We start from the raw sequence: 18,530 nt of genomic DNA on the forward strand, positions 1-18,530 counted from the left end.
AAATGTAACTGTCAAGAAATGTTTTTCCTCCTCCACACGGCAAGAAGAATCCTACCTTACCTCTTCTTCACGCACAAAACACTCACTATCATCACCCTCATCATGTCAAAAGTCGACTATGCAAACAGCCTCTACCTCGGAATACCAGAATACCTCCTGAAGAAACTACAACAGATCCAAAATACAGCTGCAAGACTACTCCTCAAACTATCGAGAAGAGAAGAGAACACATCACTCCTGCCCTAAAAACACTACACTGGCTCCCAATTAAACATTGCATCACCTTGAAAACAATGTGCATAACACACAGGGCAATCAGCGGACAAGGAGAAGAATTCCTACAAAAGAAAATAATCTACAAGCCAACTAGATTCCTCAGGTCATGCAACGCAATCCGCCTGGGACCGAAACCATACCTCAAGAAAAAACTTGGAGGCACCTCCTTCTACCACTTAACTGCAAAAACCTGCAACAACATCCCAAAAGAAATAAACACCAAAGATCACCTAAAATTTAAGAAATTACTAAAAACCTGGCTATTCAACACCACAGACTCAAACTGAAAACGGAAACAGAAAGGAAAAGGGATGACTAGACTAAACTAGACACGGACAGCTCCCAGAACCCACTGGGAAGCTCTTGCGGCACCCGGACGAGTCTCACCGGGTAGAGTGCAACACCGGCGACACCCATGGAGACTGAATCAACAACCCTACCCTAATCCCACCCAATATACACACTCGCCCCTTAGTTACCACAGTGTTTTGGAATTGTTGGGATATTGGCAATCACCACAATAGCGGAGTTGTGGACGTAGGCAGGTGCACTGGCTGTATGAGTGGGAAGGTGTGATGCTGGAAATGCATCGGAGGGACAGGGCCTCCGTATCCTTGTCCTTTACTGCTTTTTATCGTGTGTTCTGTAGTTTTTTCCGTGCAGGAGTTCATGTGGGACTCCTGGTGGTGCAGCTCTCTCCTTTGTGTTTTGGTGAACAGACCCATGGGATACCCTTATGGCACCCACGGGAGGGGGGTACAACCCTGTGCTCCTAGTGCAGAGGTCTTCAAACTGTGGGGCGCGCGGCCGCATCCCGGGGGGGCGGGGAAGGGGGGGGGCATGGGAGCCCAGCAGCATGAAATGTAAAAAAAAAAAAATTACACATTTTATGTTTAGGTTGGAGGAAATGGCCAGGGGCGGCTCACATGGTCGGACTGGACCATAAAACTGACTCAGACACCAATAAAAAAGTGGCCCGCAATTGCAAATGGATAGTCTCCTTTTGTCACAGACCATTTGAATAGTACTCAAGGGGATGTTTTGTGTTAAAATGGAAGACAATGGTGATATTTAAAGAATATTTATTCAGCAACAATGGTCAAAACTATTAGCTGCATAGTGAAGTAACTCATCAAACTGGCCCACATTGGCCAAAAATGTGGGCCATTTTGATTGGCCTACACTAGCATTTTGCATTTTTATTACGGGCATTGTCCTATAGCCCTTTAGGCCAGTCTGAGCCTAGCAGCTCATCCATAATGGCAGAGGGGGCATCCACCCAGTGGCCCCCTCACCCATTATGGAGGATCCGAGGAGCCAGCCCAGTGTAACACCGAGCACTCCCCTCTGCTGCTTTTTCCAGCTGAGGGAATGCTCCTGGGCTGGCTAAACTGTGTGTGTTTGTTTTGGTCCGAAGAGCTTATTTTGGGGATTGTGGGTAGAGTGGAGAAGGAGGGTTGTACAACAAAGGCATTTTAAAAATGCCTTTGATGCACAAACCCCCTACCCACCTGCCAAAATCAGCTCTCCTGAGGCGCTGTGGAGCCCAGGGGACAGGGATGGTATTTATTTTACTGGATATCTATCATAGATGTCCAGTCAAAAATACCATGCTTTCCCCCTTGGCCCCCCCAGCGGCAATTGTAAACCGTTGGCTTTTTACCCATTCCTTTTAACCTATGCTCTAAAATGCAACATTTTAACCCATTATTTATATAAAATTCACCGGGGGAACCCCCCCAAACCTCCCTTGATTGGTTTGGACTCCCTCGCTGCGCTCGGTCGCTATGGCATTTGTATGGGAAATATTTATGGCCCTCCACTTAAAAAAAAACCCAGATCCCACTGGCCCTCAGACTGTGTTGGGAATGTGGGGGGGGAGCTCAGAGACTGTGGTGGGAGCAGGATGGGCAGGAGCACTTGGATAGTGGTGGAAGCAGAGTGGGAAGAGCCCAGGGACCTGGTAGGAGTGGGATGAGGGAGCCCAGCGACCGTGATGGGAGCATTTGGGGGAGCCCAAGGACTATACTGGGAGTAGGGTGCAGTGACGGCACGCAATAGTTCATAGCAATTTGTACATACTGTCCATTTAACATTTTTTGGGGGGGGCCCGGCCTGCCCAAACTTTGCACAGGGGGGGGCCCAGGTCAAAAAAGTTTGAAGACCACTGCCCTAGTGTATGTTTTTGGGCACCTGTGTGTGACCCACAGAGCAGGGTACGGGCTGGTGGCAGCTCTGTGCTGAATTGACTGTGGCCCTGAGCGTCCTCCATTTTGGGATGCCCAGGCCCTGTCATTGGAATCGGTAGATTCCTGATGGAGACAAAATTGCCCCCATGGCCTCTTGCCTTCCATCGCCTGTTAACTTGATCTTCCCGAAGTCCTGGGAAGCCCCGACTCTGTCTCTTCCCCCCTGACTGGCTGTTGGGTGGAGGTTCCATATATGGTCATGTGCGGAAGTGCTGACCATACTGGCTGGAGCCTTCCCAACGACCGTATGTTGTGGATACGCCCGTTGATGAGACCTGGGTGAATGGAGTGTGTGATGAATACGCATTCTATGTTGTGAGTGTCTAGTATCTGGTGGTTGACACAATGACTGAGACAGCCCGAAACCGGTATGAATGCAGTGTGGAGTGTTGAATGGCTTGGTACTTGTCCCAATACACAACTTGTTGTGAGTGTCTGGAGAGAAGTGAATGGCCTGAATGCACTGTGTGCCTGATTGGCTGCCTGAATGCCCTTAGTCGCGATTGGATGCTTGAGTATGACCTAGCGGAATGAATGGGAGATCAACAGTATACCTGGGGACCTCCCACTGCTAGGAATCGTGTTCAGAAGCTGAAGTCCACTACGACGAGTAACTGGAGTAACTGAAGCTTGACTTTGAAGCCCTGCTGGATGAGAAGAATTGGTGTTGCTCTCCTTCACACTCTGAAAGCTGCTGTGCCTCCAAGGACTGACCCAGAGAGGTCCTGGTAAGGCACCCTCTTCTCGAGCTATGAGGGACCATCGTGCACCAGCAGACCTTTGCCAAACCTCCCTGGTAGACAGACCTTCAACAGGCTGTCGACCCGAGACGGGGACTGCCGCGTAATCACAAAGAGAAGCGCCCGGACCGTTGTCCGCCACTGTCGGCGACAGCCGTCGCCGACTGGAGCCGCTGTGCTTCCGTTTGCCTAAGAACTTTAATTAATCCAAAGACGCTCTCGTCCGCGTCGTTGCCGCTGTATCCTGCTGGAGAAGGCCTGACCGTCGACGTGCCGAGGAGCATCCACCGGTGGGTTTCCCGCCACCCATCGACTACAGAGACGCCGACGACTCAACGCCCTTGCTGGGCCACAGTTCTTCAAACTCTTTGCAGTCCAGAACTATCGACACAGAGGTGCCCCGCACGCCTCTTCCTTGCAGGACATTTACGCTTCCCCGTCAACAAGAACCGCTAGGAACGACACGGCCACATCACCGTCGTAGCTCAACCTGTTCTCCGTCGGATGTTCGACGACCCGTGACTCCTGCCCTAAAGGGAGGGCACTCAAGAAGGGGCGTCTATTCCCCCGACGAGGAACGCTACAACGCCAGGTACTTTGGGGTTGCAGAACTATTGGGAAGTCTAGTGTAAACAATATATGGACTGGGCTTGTATCTTTATTCTACAGGTTGGCCAGGTGAGGGGGATTTCCACACAGAGCTGTGTTTAACAGTAGTGACCGGTATTCTGCCAAATGTTCAACCATCTTGCTTTCCTTCCCCTCTCTACTGCTGGTTTCCTCTTTATTGATCTGTGTGACATTTTGACCATATAGTTGATGCACTTTAATGAGATCCAATAATCATTGTGGTACCACTTTAGAACTGTATATATTTACCATTGTTGATTTCTTGAGTACAAAGGGAGTTATTGTGATATTGTATATACCTTTGAATATGAATTATATAAAGACTGTGTTTTAACCGATACAGTGTGCGGACATTCCTTTGTGGGAGCTTGGCGACTACACTGTACTTAAGAACCAGCCTGCATCACCTCCTGAGAAGCTAGGCCTTGATTGCTCGTCCATTGCCACCACAATAGAGAATCTTGGCTGGGGTCCTCTGTGCCTCTCCTCTACCATATAGAGAGCGGAAGTACAGACTCTTTCCCCCCCCCACCGGGCGTCTTTACAGAAGGGAAGATAGGTAGCGCAGCGAGGCAGGCTGGGGGAGGAGGGGGCTAGATGTGAAAGGGACCTTGAAGGCTGGATGGACCCAGATCATGACAGAGGCATAGGGGTGCTACCGAAACCCATCTGGGGAGAATACAAAAACCCACTGCCTCAAGTCAGGATAGATATGCCAACTAATAAAGTGCACTAACAATTTCCCCCTCTGCATACATCTCTCAAACTCCAAACCAAACACAACCACAAACCTACAGCACAACAAACCGCACAAAATTCATTATATGGCAACAACAAAACAAAAACGCACAGACTCACACAACAGTGCACGACAACTACCGGCTGCAAAACACCCCAGGCCCAGCCAACGGACCCACCGGGCTGAGGCTGCCAACAGCACATCACTGCTCTCTTGCACTTTTTCCAGCTCCTTCCCACTACCGCCCCCTCCCTTCCCTTTTCAGAGCCGCCAGAGCACCAGGGCACCACTTCGGTGGTGATAGTGCACGGTACACATGTCCTTTAACATTAACATCCTTCGTTCCCATGGGGCGAGGGTATGTGATGCAATATGGTGTTACAAATAACCCATACAAATTAAGTACATTTATTAGATTTGTCAAGATGGATATCAAGTTCTTTTGTGTAGTTCAAAGTGTTCCTTGCACTGCAACAGATTCTCCAGGATTTGGTTCCTTTTTTCCTCTGGATTAATGTCTAGGGAACACTTTGTTTTATGTTCCCTCACAGGTTAATCCCCAGGTGAATCTTACATCTGTCTTCTTGGTAAGCGCTTGCAGACCCTTTTCCACTTCCACTTCCACTTCTCTTTCCCTTCTCCAGTTCATTTAGCAATCGCAGCCTCCACTTCTTTTCTATTTTTGGCCATGCCAGGTGACCGTCTCCTGAGCTCAGACATTGCTCAATCTCCTGTTTTTTTTTCTGCTCAACTTCCTTTATCTTAGTTGGTCTCTAACTAACTGTTCACATCTTGCCTCTGGCCCCTCCTCTCTTTCTCCATTGTTCATAACTGCACCGCCCTGCTGGGCTTAGTCCCTCCTTCTGGTCGGCATTTCATTTCCTCTCCCCTACTTCTCCTCGACAAATTAAGTCACAAGGGGTTTTTCATTTTTCTTCCCACTTTCCCCACTCTCCCCTTCCTCCAGTGGGGGGTTTGGTTATCCCCTCCAACATCTCATCTCCGGTCTCCTCCCTCTTACTCACCTCTTTCACCTCCCCACAGATCTCCGTTTCCACTTCTTCCTGTGCCCACCCACCACCACACTCCCTTTTCCTCGCTTGCCCCTTCGTGCCTTTGGTTACTTCCCTTCTTCTAAGAGCTTCTTGGATATCAATATACTTTCCCAATTAAGATTTCTATATCTTCCACCATGTGGTCTTGAAACACTTTCTTCAAATCCTCGATCCTCTTGCTGCTTGTAGCTCCCACTCCGGGTCTACCCTTTTCCACTTTGCCATTTCACTCCGCTTTCCCCCACCTTTTCACTTTCTTTGCTACCTTTCCTCTACATATTCCAATCTGGCCTCTGTCAATGTTCCCAAATTCAGGTTCTCCTTGTCTCTTCCCAATTTAATCTATTCTCATCCTCTACTTCTTCCCGAGTCACTTGACCTTCTTAAATTCTTCTTTCTATTCCATAAACCACTTCCGCTCATTGTGCCCATCTTCCCTCCCATTCTGTTGCCTCCTTTTCTGCTTTTTATCGCATCCTGCCTGTCATGGCCTGTCTTCTGTTCGTTCTGCTTGCCGTTTTCATTCGGTTCCAATTTTGTGCTTCTACACCTTGTAACGGTTTGGCTCATCCTTCTGTTGGCTTCTCTGGGCTCCGTTCCACTCCCCCTGCTTCAGTCAGCTTTGTTTCCTTATTAACATTCCCATCAGTGTTGTCTGGCTTCCTTCAATCCAGATTCCACCTCCCTTCATCCTTTCAGACCCTTATCCCTCCATCACCTCTTTTATACATTTCCTCTCCCTCCACTTAAGCACAGATCCGACGGCTACTTTCTGACCTGATCCACCATTTTGAAATTAGGTGGCACTCTGATGGTAGCTGCCCGACATTCTCGGATTACTGCAGCAAGATGCCCTCACCACACTTCCTACGCAATGGCAGGTCCTACTGCCACCAGCTCTCTGGGTCCCAATAGTAAAGCAGTGCAACCACCCCAAACGCACAAGCAGAAATCCATAGAGAAGGTCCATCCAGGCCAAACATTGGCCTTGAAACACCACTCTCGAGCCTGCTACCCGGTATCAACCACGGAGCCTCCAAGCAATCAAACAGGAGATCAGGTCATTTTTAATTTGCAAAGGACGTGCAATCTGCAAAGTCACCTCCCCCACACCCCTCCCCCAAGACCCTTTTATCTCCAAGGTAAAGGTCGGGAGGATAGCTCAGGGGCAACGTATTTGTCTTGGAAGCAAGACAGCGCATATCAACACAGGTGCGAATCCGGGGCTCGCGTTTAGAGACTGGTCTCCAGTATTAAACAATTTAAAAGAACAATTATGAAAGGTTCCTGCAGGGTGCCAATTTGAGGCTTCATGGCTCCTTCAGGTACCTCCTGTGCTTTCCTTTACTTTTGTCCCATGGCTTGTGTCACAGCGGCTAAACCTTTTCAGTTACAAATGCAAAGCTTTTGAACAGTGTCCATCAATTATGGGTATGCAGAACCATTTATGCCTGTGCGCTTTGAAGCACATTATAAAAGCCAATTAAAATAACATAACTTGTAACCTTTTAAATGGGTACAATTCAAATGAATTTGGTCAGCAAACCTTGAAGCCACACCGTAGTCGAAGCAGCACTTTACAGTAATCTAGATCGACTAAAAACTCAAATGGTACAAAATAATTGAAGTGTGGTCTCCCTTATAAATCTTTCTAATAATGCAACACAGAAAATCACTTAAAATCTTCGTCCATGAAAGAATGCAGGTTGGCACACATCACCGTGAGTTATTAAGGAGTCTTGGTGAAGGAGAGCTTGGTTGTGCATGGACTTGCTTAAATGTTCTCTCAAACAATTCTGTGAAACAGACATACTGGCTTACCTTTCCAAACCTGCCGGAGGCCAGTTTGGTCTTGTCGTGCCATTTCTGCAAGGTGCTGTTCCTGTGGGTTCTATAATCGGCAAATCTCTTTGACATGAACTCTGGGTACTCGTCCATCTCCAGCTTGCGCTTTGGGGGGCCTTTGCGCTTCTCCTCCTCCTCCTTTTCTTCTTCTTCACCTACTGCATCTTCATCACTGGGGATTTCCTCGTCGCTGTAAGCACAATCATTTTCAAACAGAAATTAGAGAATGAATGTGTTATCACATAAGAGTGACCAACAGGTTGTGGCCTAGTTGCACACTTGGTCCCAGTTACTAGAAAGCCTCTTGGATTACTATTGACAGCAACACTGACATGCCACAGAGGTGCAGAAAGGAGGGGTGCAATGGTGAAACCAAACTAAGTGTGAACAGCTCAGAGGAACCCTACCCAGCAGATGTGCAAGCTTGAAAATCATGGATCTGTAGACCACAGCACAAACTGTAGCCGATCATTTACTTCCAGATCGGGTTCAACACAAGAAAGGACAACGGCAGTTTGGAGAGGAGCTTTGGTTTGCTGGTTAAATTGATAGCACTAGATCCAAGAGGTATGCCAGCTGGGCCATGTCCTTTTGGTACAACGTCCTTTCATCGCGGGTTGTTTACAAAACAAACTCATCAACATTTTTAGGGGCGGTAGAAAAAAAAGATATATATATATATATATATATATACATACATACATACATACATGCACACACACACATATATGAGTTGTGGGTGTTCAGGAATATATAAAAAAATTAAAGGGGACCGGGGGTTTGGATGGGGACCCCCAAACATAAAAACAATAAATATTTGAGAGTTTTTCATTAAAAAATCTGCAGTAAAAAACATTCCACGATTAAATTACATGGAACCGTCCTTTTCGGCTTTCTCCTTGTACCCACTCAGCACTCCTGATTATTCAGATGGTTTTGTGAAATCTTTGATCTTGTCTGTTCTTATGCAATCTGGCCAACGCTTCCTTAAGAATATTCTTTTTCACCTACTTTTTTGGTTTTTTGTCAGCACCCTTTGTGGGTTCCCTAGTCCTTAGCACTGGCTGACTTTCACATGCCATATCAGCTCTGTATTCCTATGCCAGGTTTCCAGGACTCAACTTTTCCCCCACTCTTCTTTTTTCTGCTGTGTGCTAGTACTCATTGTCTTCGGTTTTTCTCATAATCAACTTTTCCTGTGCTCTTCTGTCCACTGTTAAAACAAGATTTCTATTTTGGGGATTCTAGTGGCACTTTTTAGGAACCTTAACTTGCTTTTTTCCCCCCTTTATTTTTTGCATCACCGACTTGTTTTTGGTGGACAGAGGGGCTCCTTCTGAAGCCCCCCTGCAATTTCAACCCTTTTTGCCTTACATAAGGTATGTGGTATTGGGACGCCCATAAGGTGTCCAGTTCAAGTCATGCCTCAGACACACCGATGTTACATACATTTAGTTTTGGGGCATAGGCTGGTGGCATCTGAAATTAAGTTTTGGCTTCCTCAGTGGTGCTAGCCTTACCACTGCATTGGTAGCCATTCAGACCTCAATGTGATTAATCTTGCTCTTAACCATTTTGGATTGTAGGTCTCCCTTAGTACCGGGCAACCATGTGGAAGGCAGAAAACATAAGTTCTGACAAAGTGAGATCTTTGTGAGCCCCCATGGCAGGCTCCATATTGGTTTAGGGCAGTGTAGGGCCCTGAGCTCTCCCCCTCTCACTTCCTGTTGGGGGGGTCGCTGTAGGCTGAGTAGGAGTTCTAATCTCCAACTAACATGGTTGGTTATCTGACGCTTTGTTCCAGCCCCGGCTAGTGATTGATAGGCTGGCTTTTGGTCGGCCTCTTTTCGCAGTGATACCTAGGCTCGGCCTGCTTCCTGCCTCTCTCTTTTGCTGCTTTGTACTGCTACTTTAAAAATCTGGTGCGCCGACCTGCTGAAGGGGTTTTCCTGGGATATACACAATTTAAAACCCTTCCCTGGTCATACTGGCTGGGTATACTGGTTTGGGCATATCCCGGTTTGAGTATTCTGTTTGTGGAGGGTCCTGTCGGGACATGCTGAATCCTCCTGCTGCGATATCTGCTAGGTCAAACCTTACATACTGGAACTGTTCTCTGCCAGATGCAGTAGTAAAAGGCCCAGTTTACCGCCAGGAGCTTCCGCTTAGCTGTGGGTTTCTGCTGATGCCTTGAAGGGTACTGGGATACCAGCAACCCACCAGGTCGGTTGCTTGGTAAGTCCAAAAGGTGCCTTCAGCCATCATGACCGTCAGTGATAGTTTTCTGCTTATCCATCACCCTTCTTTGTCACTAAGCTGTCTTCATTTCCTCATACCGTCGAAACGCCTCTGATTTTCTTTTCTTGGCATTGACCCTTGACATTTATGAACATAACTGATGTTTCTTTTTGTATCATGTTATTTTTAAGAGAAGTTTGGCTTCCTTTTCTTGTCAGGTGTGTTAACCCTCTTTAACGTCAGTGGTTGTAGACCCCATCTGCTTTCCCTTCCATGGGTGCCTAGAATCTGTAGTTGTAGTCTGTCATCCAGAAGTGGCTATGCACAGATTAAGGAAGCCCAGTCAGGTCCAATAACGAATCCCTATGAGAGTGTGTTGTCAGCCCATACAATCATTGTTCGGTGTGTTACAACTGTTACCTTCATGCTTTGCTTCGATTAATGGCCTGGCTGCAGAGTTGAAACAGATAAGGACTATAGGAAAGAGGGGGCTATTCCAGGGCCATCCTGCTCTCATCTAAGTTTGTCCCCCTTGTTTTCATTTGTTTGTCTGCTTGGCCAAAGATACAGGATCTGTCCATGAACTTGGTTAATGCTCAGGTCTCACTCCAGAACAGCCAGATATGGAGATAGCTTCTCCCGGGTTACTACTCTCCCAGGTCACGTGTGCGCTTTGCTAACCAGTATCCTGCACCTCCATAACATATTTGTGTATTTGGCATGGGTAAATGAGAAACTTGGAGTGATGTTCAATTTGTGAGAATTTGATTACTACCTTGAGGACTTGTCGCTGGTACGTTTCAAAATATGCAAACAATCCTCTTCACCTCAATATGGATTCATATAAGAAACCATTTGTCTTTTATCAAGATTAGAAGGCTTTTAAAATCAGAGGAACCCTAGGCTTTCACTCATTATGACTTAGCCATTTGGTCTGAAAGCTGAACTATGACCCAGATGTTCAAACCGTCCCACAGGCATTGTTGTGAGAAATATTCAATGCACTGGAGTCTAACCTCATGCATTAGCATCACCCTCCAAAGAGCATGCGGCACACTGCACTAGGGCTATGCGATCTGGTCCAACAGTCATATCTCAATATTTTTGGGCTGAATGGTGACATACGATATATATTTCGATATTGTTTATGTGTGTTAAATGCTCAGTTGTAAGCCGCCAACTACATGGGAGATGTCACAAACACTTATTTATAAGACATTGATCAAAATGAAGTGCAAATACAGGATTCCTCTGTTTGAGAATACACACAGCTGTGTAAATATCAAAATGTAAATAAAAAAATGGTACTATAATATATCGATTTTGAAAATATACATCGATATATCTCCAAAATTCAATAAATAGCCCAAACCTACACTCCACTACATTTTTATGGTCAACATTGCATTAGCTAGGCAGGGAGGATAGTTCTGGGGCAACACGTTTGTCTTGGAAGCAAGGCAAAGCACAGCAACACAGGTTCGAATCATGGGCTCACGGTTAGAAACCGGTCCCCGGTATTAAGCGCATAACAAAAGGATAATTATAATTAATTAATTTTGTACATTCAGATTTTAGTCCTTAGACTTGTCAATATGTAGAATACACTTCAATTGCAAGAAAAGCACTTGTCTGCATTCAAGACAACCGATAATATTCTTCCCTTTTGCAAGTGTTTTTGTGAATGGCATGCCCAACCAATTAAGAGACATCCATTGTGGTCAGCATCGACTAAACAGGGAGCTACCGGAAAAGCACACCTTATGGACCACAATTTACTTTAGTCACAAAAGGGACCACAATTTACTTTAGTCACAAACGGGACCATCTGTTGTATCAGAAGTCATGGAGCTCGGACCTTGGAACCACCTCAATTCTAGTACCTATTCAACAGCCAACATCCTAAAAATGCAGGAGGGCAATGAGACGGAAACATCTCAGGAGTCAACAGTTTGACACTCTGAACCAAGCGCATAAGCAAGCAACTGAAAATGTAAATAGAGCTACTTGATTTAACAAGGGATTGGATGACCTTACGCTTGCACTGCGTCCAGGATCACCCCAATGCATGTCCAAAAATGCACACTTTAATATTCTATTCAAATGTCGTAAGTGCCATTGTACTGTCACACACTCCCAATATGTTCTATAGTGTGTGAATAAGTCCAAAAGCTCAATTTGTGCATGAAGTAATGTTAAAGCCGAAACCCATAAGTTAGCAAAGTAATGTGATTTATATGCTTACCTTGGGAGAAGTGCAATGTTCCGAGATATAATGGCTTTGCAAAGAAAAAGTGGCCAGACATTGGCTTCTGTAAGAAAGAAAGCTGCATCCCAAGGGGATATCACAGTTCCAAATTGTCACTGTGAACTAAATTATTTGAAAAAGGCTCTTTCACAGTCTTTGAGTCTATTCCTTGCAGCCCCTTGTACACATACTGCATCTCACCAGTGTCACCTCTCTCAACCTTCTATGTTCCATCACCTTCATTCAGACACCAGGCAGAGGGAGTCTGATTCCCTATATCAGTTGCTCATGCTGGTATTCAAATAAGTCAACGTCTTTCTCCCACTAATTTAGCATTATCTGTATCTCACTATGCCCAGAAACCTCTGGACGCTTCTGCAAAACCATTCACCACCCTTCTAGCCTGTAACACAACTGCATCACCTGCAGCGTGAGATCCTTCGCTTTCCTTGCACCGCTTATGAGCATGGGCTCTCATCAGGCATCAGAACTGCCAGCATCCTCTGCACCTTAAAGGCCCTTAGATTGAAACAGGTACCTCAGAGTACCATCACTTAGTCAAGCTGCTTAGGTCATTTAGGGTCACTACCTACAGGAATCTGGGCCTAAAAGAATAATGATTTATGTATTTGCTATTGTTGAGATATTATCCCACCTGACAGCCTGCATTGACCCCCATCCCAGAAATGTGTTTTTCTATACTGCTTGAGTCAAAGTAGAAAGATCATATGTGCATCATTTCTGATCAGGAAGCTCAAGTAATTCAAATAAAATACAAAAAGAGTTAAGATGGTGAAAATCCATAGAGAGGGCCACGAGAGGAGAATTGTCTCCAATGCCGATATGCTAGTTTCTTGTCTACATTTAAAATGACAATCATGATAATTGTAATCTGAATGGGCTTTTTTCTAACCTGTCATCTTTGGCTTTCTTCCCATCTACCAAGTTCTGTGTGTCTGGATACTGGTGCAAAAGTTCATCTTGAAGGTCTACCAGAGATCTCATCAATGCCTTCAGTGCCTTGTAACCTGCAAAATAGAATGGCCAGGATGGTTTTGGGTCACATCAAGTAAGCATGTACCACACAAGGGAAGAAAATATCAAGAGAGGAGCAAAAGTAAGACTTTTTACTGGGCTGATCCGCAATCTAATTGCAATCATAAGCAAACATAATTAAAAAATTCCAGAAGCAAGACTTGGATTAAAAGATATTTCCTTACATATCATTAGACAATAGATCCAAAATCTACATTAATAATTCATAATTGTTCTAGCTTTAAAGTGTTCCATTCCACATCATTTTGAACAGCGCTGGTTTGCTATACTGCAAAATGATAAAATCAAGTACGATTTTTGAAATTGCCACAAAATGTGTGAGCGGGTTTGAGTATAATGGGCTTCAACAGTTTATGGGGTTATGATTAAAACTAGACATGATTTTACTATTGGGGGGGGGATTGAGGGTAAACAAGCCCATCCCTAACTTGGAGGTGTGCCTAGATGAAGCTATACAATTGATAGTACAAATAGTAGAAGTCATGAAAGAGGACAGGTTTTTCATCTGTTTGTAGATGGACAAGGGATACAATGCAAGAACCAATATGGTGAAAAATGTATACTCAGCAGTACACCCTGTGCCCATCCCCAAGACTCCTGGGATGGAGTACAAAGAACCCAGAAGTCGTGTTCGACATGACTGCAGAACCTCTGCTCTACTTAGCCAATCATATTTTTCAAGCAAACAAACCTGGTAAAAAATAGCATTAGATTGAGAGCTGTAAAGCAAGGAGTAATGCTTACAGAAAGTAGGGGAGCACAGTCCAGTGCCAGCTGTACAGGAGACATCTACAGGCACATGTCCCTGGAAAGCTGCTGATGGTGCATGAATACCCCACTGGAATGATCCTCTGAATGCTGTATACTTCCATAATGCAAGGGACTACCCCCAGAGAACTAATGCATTCTCAGAACCCTGCTTATATAGAGAAAGGGAGCAAGTCACACAGACCCGAGGTTCTCAAATCTTGGCCATGTTAATGAAGCCCCTCTTACAACAAACGATGCAGAGTACGCTCTGCTTTGGAGGTCAGTTTCAGAAAAAAGATGGGAAAAAAAGGATTTTTGTTGATGTCGAAAATCTATTGTCAATTCCATTTTAATAAAATACTGTCTGCTCAGAGCCTTTCCTATCAAAGTGGAAAAACAAATAAATATACATATATATATATATATATATATATATAAAAAACCAGCTACACACAAGATGCAATTATATAATAGAATGTCCTTATGTAAAAGTGGGGGTGGGGCTTCTGTTGATGGGGAGATGAGGTGGGTGCAAAACTATGCCCCTTCCCATGACATTCAGTCCGTCACACCTTCATTCCACATGAAACAAGCAGGCTGTTTTTTGCCCATGTGTTTTCCTGAACTTAACTACGCAAAATGTGTTGGGGTTTTGGTACGCAAGTAGAAAATAGGTCATTTGTTTTAGACCCATCCTAATATAGTAAGAATGGGTCCACAGAAAGAGTATTGCTCCAAAACCTAGAATGCATGTAACTTGCTCTCTCGCCTTACAGATGTAATCACAGCCAAAACACTGTTTTCATGCAAGACATTTCACGACAATAGTGTCCACCGGCTCAAAACGATTGTGCATAACAGATGCAAATAGGAGAGTCAAGACTACAACGCGTGATTTCTTTTCACCAGAGGAGCAGAGTCAGCAATCCATCAAAGTGTCAGATGACCACTGGATTGTCAAGGAGAAAACGTACCTTTCATCAATTCCTGTATGTGTCGATAGTGGCTAAGAATAATTAACAGGACAATACCTGAATGCCAGAGTTCCCCATGTGGAAGGTTAGTCCAGGGCATGTGCAAGTGGATTATGCTCCAGTCCCAGCAATCCGTGGCCACCAGTCAACTTTTTTGTGTATTGCAGCATACCATTGGCTTTCTACCATCTCACATTGTCACCAACAAAGCAAGTTGCCCATAAACTAGTTTACTGGACGTCAGCCGGAGTAAACAAACTTGCCCCTTTACTATAAAAGATGGCCCAGACCTTATGGTAGCAAAAGCTGTTGTGCTATTGATCATTGGAGCTGTCCCGAGTACTATATACATTTTGGTTAACTGAAAGCTACAAACAGTAAACATCCTGTGCTCGCCCTCAATTTGGGAGAGACTGTGCAGGAGGAGGAGAGGTGGAATACTGCAAGAGCATCCCGACCAGATTAAGAGAAAGCCTTGCCTCATGGAATGAGTGACCTTGGCTAAGTCACTGCATAGACTCTGCATTTTGACTTTTGTCAGTCACAATGTATTCAGGTAAATCATCTATTGAAGATTGGACCTCCCAGTCGACTGTGAAGCTCGAACTTCATGCTGGGGATGCATTAGTCTTTTCAGGGATTCTGCAAAAGCAGACACATCTGCAACAAGTGAGTTTCTCCGGGTTTGCTCATCATATAGAACAGGTTATGTTTTGGGCATGTTTTAAAATGGGGTAACTATCCCTATTTACATGGCTTCTTGGCTTGGGCGGTGGTCTTCGCGGCAAGACAGTTACTTTGAGTTGGGCTATCCTCAAGGATGTTCCGTGGGAAAGTGATGTTTACATCTCCACAGACTAGAGGCTATATTTAGTTGCGGTACTTGACACATGGTGGTCGGGTTTTGGGCCTCTATTTTTTTTGTTTGCGTTTCATTTGTAGTTTATTTAGCGCTTTATGCCAAAGCACTGAACAAAACACACCAACACTATAATTGAATATGCAATCACAGGCTATGCCAAATTTACATAGTTGCCATAAAGATTGAAGATAATACTTAAGAGAAGAACGAAAAAGTGAGCAAGAAGTAATAAAGCAAAAAGACAGAGGGAGAGAATTTCAGTGAAGCTGAGCAACCAAAGAGAAAGAACGAAAGCGTGTTTGACCTCAAGGGGGGGTGAGGAACGGATGATAAACATTGACCCTGACAATCTAAAACACAAGTAGGAACATAAAAAGAAATGAGAGATAAGCAGTTGCAAGACCATAACATTTAAAAATGAGGCAGAGAAATTAAATTTAAGCCAGGAATAGAAAAGAGACCATCCTAGAGAGGATAGTGACAAACAGAATCACAAGGAGACCATAAATATATAAGATGAATAGAAACATTAAAAACAGACTTTAAAAGAGCCAAACGAGAAACAGGTACACCAAAGAGAAATGTAGAACAATATAACAGACGTGAAAAAAATAAGTGAAGATATCAAAGGTTTTGTAGCATTACACGTGAGAAAGGAAAGCTTTCAGAATACTAAAGAGATGAAAACGACAAGCGCATGATGTGATCGAAATATGAGAAATCAGAATTGAGACACAACCCGAGATTCCGAGCAGAAGTAGAGACAGGAAGAAGAGAGGAAGGAAACAAAACAGAAGGAGGGGGAGAAGGAGGAGGAGGAATAGTATATTAGCCAGGAAAAATAAAAAACTTCAGTATTCAACACATTCAAAACAAGAAAGGGATCAAACATCCAATTTTTAATAGAAGACAAGAAACCAGATTACCATGAATAGAAGATGTGAAAGAAGAAAAGGACAGAAGGAGTTGGGTATCATCCGCACAGAAATGATGGGCGATACCAAAAGATGAGATACTAGCCAGTAGAGGAGAAGTTTAAAGAGAAAAAAAGGAAAGTGCCAAGAACAGAACCTTGAGGAACACAATGAAGAAGAGGTTAAGTGTTCGAAGAAGTCCCAGCCCAGGAGCCCGAGTATGTGCAATAAGATAGAGAAGAACAAAACCAGGATAACACAGAACCAGAGAAAACTAAAGAAGAAAAAGAAGGTAGGAGTAAAGTATAGTCCACAGTATCAAAAGAAGCCGACAGATCCGATAGAATAAGCCAAGAAGAATGTTTACAATAGGGAGCAGAAAGGAGAGATTCACAAACAGAAAGCAGAGCAGTTTTGATTGAATGAAGAGGGTGAAAACCTGATTGTAAGCGAGGAAGAATAGACTGAGTGTTCACGGTGATGCACATTTGTTAGATTGTGGTCCTCGGAGTGGGTGAGGAGTTTGGTAGCAACCCCAGCAGTATGTTTGTGCCTTATTGGGGTTGCTGTTAGCATTCCTGCTCAGAGCAGAATTGTCCAGCTTTTCGGTGCTCGTGGGTGGGACCAGACATACATGCAAATGTCTCCTATGGTACAGTACTTGGAGACAAAACGTGATTGCAGACCTGCCAGAGCGGTAAATCCCATGAACAGGTTTTTTTTGTCCACACTAGAGGGACTCAAACTTTTGCCAACTACTTGTGTATGATGTAAAGGCTGTACTGGGCCCAGGTCATGATTGTTCGCTACTCGCGTAAAATGAGAGCCCACTATTAGAATCGGGAAATTGGACTATTACGGCTAGCCAAGCCAGAAAATCTACACATAGAATAATAATTTTGATCAAATTAAAAATGCGATTATATTCTATGTTGAGAAGTGTTGTGCACCACCATATGTTGCATACATCTGCTTTTCAGGCAACTGGAGGGCTATATACATAATACACACATTTTTCCTTTTGAAAAGTTTGAACATCTATTCCAACAATCTATCTCATCTATTCCAAGGTTGGCCCATGTATTTTTGAGCTGGTTTGTTGTTGGAAAAAAAACAGAAGTGCTTTGGATGAAGACAGCATATCAATCGAACATGAATGCTGGGAGCCTACATCAGTAAATCACCTTCAGCCTTCCTGGTAACACTCCCTCATATGTTCTCATTTTATACATCCCTTCACGAAGTACAGAAGCAGCCCTGGAGTATTTAAGCTTCATGCAGGGAGAGCGACACCATGTATCAAACTGTCAAGAGGCTCATAAGAGATGAAATCTAGCCCACTGCTTTAAAACCACAAAAATCAATGCTATGCAGACAAGCCAAGGGCTGACTGCCAGGCAAGGAGCCCCCTCCCAAACTCCAGCACAGTCTCATGACTTGTGCCGGTCAATGCAAGATTTATGTTGCAAGTGGCCGAGAATATTTCTGTACGTTTTATGATGTGCTCATTCACCAAAATTGGTTTCTAGGTGCTAGAGCCCACAGGAGCAGAAGAAAAATGTATTGAGGAAAGGTTGAGGCCTGGCGAAGAGCAACATTATGTGTCCACGATGAATGATTAGTTATGAAGATGCTGTTCAAATAAGAAGGGCAAGGACAGAAAAGGAACATTTGCCCCAGTGAGTGAGGCAGTTTCTTCAGATGGATAGAAGTCCAGAATTTTACAGGGCAAATTTAGCAGAGACGGAAGTAGCATTTAAGCTTCGGCTGAGAAATCTGGCTGTGGAATTGATAGGGTTTTGAATAGGACCCTATCTTTAATTGGAAGCCAGGGGAGTTTAGCAAGCAACAGGGAAATGTGGGTAGAAAAGGGAAGATCAAAGATAAGGTGAGCTGCAGATTTTAAGAGAACTTGAAATTGATCTGAGACAGTAAGCAGCAAATCCAAGGTAAA

General features: G+C 44.5%; 1 protein-coding gene across 1 annotated transcript in view; it reads right to left on the reverse strand.

Annotated features, from left to right (window-relative positions):
- The window catches only part of AATF (apoptosis antagonizing transcription factor), an 813,649-nt gene that overhangs the window by 375,788 nt on the left and 419,331 nt on the right, over positions 1–18,530 (reverse strand). The window contains exons 5-6 of the mRNA XM_069614687.1: positions 12,934–13,048; positions 7,511–7,724 (exon numbers count right to left, since the gene is read on the reverse strand). Coding sequence (XP_069470788.1) covers positions 7,511–7,724; positions 12,934–13,048 — 329 coding nt within the window. The remainder of the gene's footprint in view (positions 1–7,510; positions 7,725–12,933; positions 13,049–18,530) is intronic.

Source organism: Ambystoma mexicanum, chromosome 9, assembly GCF_040938575.1.
Source record: "Ambystoma mexicanum isolate Mex_15411 chromosome 9, UKY_AmexF1_1, whole genome shotgun sequence".
NCBI classification, from domain to species: domain Eukaryota; kingdom Metazoa; phylum Chordata; class Amphibia; order Caudata; family Ambystomatidae; genus Ambystoma; species Ambystoma mexicanum.